The sequence below is a fragment of the Phytophthora parasitica genome (assembly GCF_000247585.1).
Source record: "Phytophthora parasitica INRA-310 unplaced genomic scaffold supercont2.33, whole genome shotgun sequence".
NCBI classification, from domain to species: Eukaryota; Oomycota; class Peronosporomycetes; order Peronosporales; family Peronosporaceae; genus Phytophthora; species Phytophthora nicotianae.
In genome coordinates, this window is record NW_008649019.1 from 282,886 (window position 1) to 285,271 (window position 2,386).

At 44.1% G+C, this 2,386-nt stretch overlaps 1 protein-coding gene across 1 annotated transcript; it reads right to left on the reverse strand.

Moving 5' to 3' along the window:
* Positions 1-721: 721 nt before the first annotated feature.
* On the reverse strand, positions 722-1,003 carry PPTG_13525 (hypothetical protein; the record flags this gene model as incomplete). The annotated part of the gene is made up of 1 exon (XM_008909255.1): positions 722-1,003. One exon carries the CDS (start codon positions 1,001-1,003, stop codon positions 722-724), a length of 282 nt encoding a protein of 93 aa, XP_008907503.1.
* Between the last annotated feature and the right edge of the window lie 1,383 nt (positions 1,004-2,386).

Genomic DNA, 2,386 nt, shown 5'->3' on the forward strand with positions numbered 1-2,386 from the left:
TTCGTCACCGTTGGATCGCGTCGGTACGCAGAGTGGTAGAACCTGGTACTGCAAGCAACCACGGACGCGGTGAGCGAAGAAGAGGCACCGATCGTAGAGCCGGCAGGACCCATGGTCGATCACTATCAGTACGATCCGCCGAAGGGCATTCTGAAACGCTCGTTTTATATAGCGTTTTATAACTATTTCCTGAACAGAATGAAGCAGCTCTACACACTCAAAGCAGGAGCGAGAAGCTATATTGAAGACGCCAATTGGCTGAAGCAGGAGTGGTGCTATGTTCAAGGCCACCCTGTTGAACCTTTTTGAGTGGAACGATTCCCTAAGGAAATTGTTAACAAGTGGATTAAGGAGCCAACACAGCCCGATGGAACAGGCTGTGGTCTTTTGGTTTTGGAAATGGTTTACGCGTTCGTGCGCAATGCGCACAGATTCAAGTGCGATTGTATCACTGAAGCGTACATGCGTGTGATGCGATTGGGACTCACGTAGTTATTTCTGTGTAGAACAAAGCGTGTTCAACCGAACGTGGGGAAAACAACACAAATAATGAAGACGGATGAGGCGGTTCGCTAGCTTCTTAAGAAGCAGTGAGCTAATGAGCCACATGTAGCGGTACATGCAGTATTTGTCAATTAAAAACAATAAAAAGAAATTGCACAATTAATCAGCAATATTTCTCAAACAGAGCAGAATATGGATTCATCATGTTACTGCTGCACTACTGCATCACTGTCCTCATGATCCACGTCATAGAATCCGGATTATTTGCCCCAGTAACACCCCGAACGAAAAGTGTATCCACCGCTTCCTGGAGTCTCTCCGATGTTTGCAATGAGCCCGTTAATAGCTTCAGCTTCGCGTAGAAGTATTGCCTCCAGCTCCTCGGAGCGTACTGCAGGTTGTTAATCGCTTCCATCATCATGTCCATTTTGTCTTGAAGCACTTGCAACTCGTTGGCTCTGGAACGCAGTAGCTCCCGCGCCAAGACTTGGTGATCCATGGCGGATGTTGTCCTTGAATCGGTCTTTGTCTTTAGTAGATTCAACGCATATCAAATTTGAGAGCTGGTGAAAATGTCAGTAGCGGCTTAACCTTCGTAAAACTGCCTCTGAGTGTTATTTTGCTGGTAATTTATACTGGCTAATAAGGGTGCTATTTACAATTAAGGGAACATCAATTTGTAGGCTGTCGTGTTGTTGTAAGTTTAGGGTGCTCTAACGCCATTCCTGCAGTCCTTCAGACACTTCATGGTGTTATCCATCAAATGATTTACATTCTTGTGATGCGCCATATCTCATAGATGCCACATAAAACATGTATTCGAATTGCTTATTGTACTCCAATTCAGTCTTCACGTATACGAGAAGGTTCATCACCCCGTAGCTGGTCCTTCTCGCATCATCGAATCCATAGGCACTGGAAGCAATTTATTCCCGCAGATACTTCAGTACATGAAACTGGCACAACAGAAAAGCATCGTGCGCCATAAACGAGAACACCTTGTACTTGGCGCGATTAGCGCCATGTGTCTCGTTAATAAAAAGAACCTCAGCAAACAGGTCAAAGACATTCCGCATCTGGTTAGTTTAAAGAGTTTTGCAGGTTGCAATCGTATATTGCAGAAACATGATGCATGAGATATCAGCAAATTACATATTCATACAAAATAAGGACAAGATGCATGTCAAACCATTTCATCGATATCATCCCGCGAAAAATGCGGCCGACGTTCCTCAGGACGTCACCAAAGTTAGTCTTACATTTGTTCAAACGCATTTCGCTTGTAGATGGCCCTTTCATGCTCTCACTGGCCTTTAGGTTGCAGACAAGGTTTTGGGTGTCCTTAGGCTTGGGGTTGCTGTTCGAGTTATCTTTCATAAGCCTCACTATACTGATCTTCTTGACGCCATCCTTTCGCAACTCATTCACAGTCTCCAGGGGTACCGTGATCGAACGATAGACGTTTTACCAACTGCCGTTCTTACGAGCTCAACATGAGATGACAGATTATTTTTCCCCTTATAAGAGGCTCTGGGGACCTCAACGATGCACCAAAAAATAGCGTTTTACGCCTTTCCCTAGCTCCCCATACAAAGCGACCACTTCCCTGTTTAATAAAACATACATAGGTTTAAGTGACATATCAAATAGAAACTCCAGTACAGCTGCTAATTGATACTCCCAATACCACCTTCAAGTAACGGCCACAATTTAGGTAAGTAGAATTGTTTCACAGGTTTTTGCCCCCCCACCCCCAGTGAGAGATTATAAATTCACACCCTAACCGTTTTCGATAAATGATGCCGACTTTTTTTTGGTAAGAACTTAATCAAAGAGGAAAAATACGTCGAAAAAGGAGCTAAATTAGAGAGCTCATTAATGT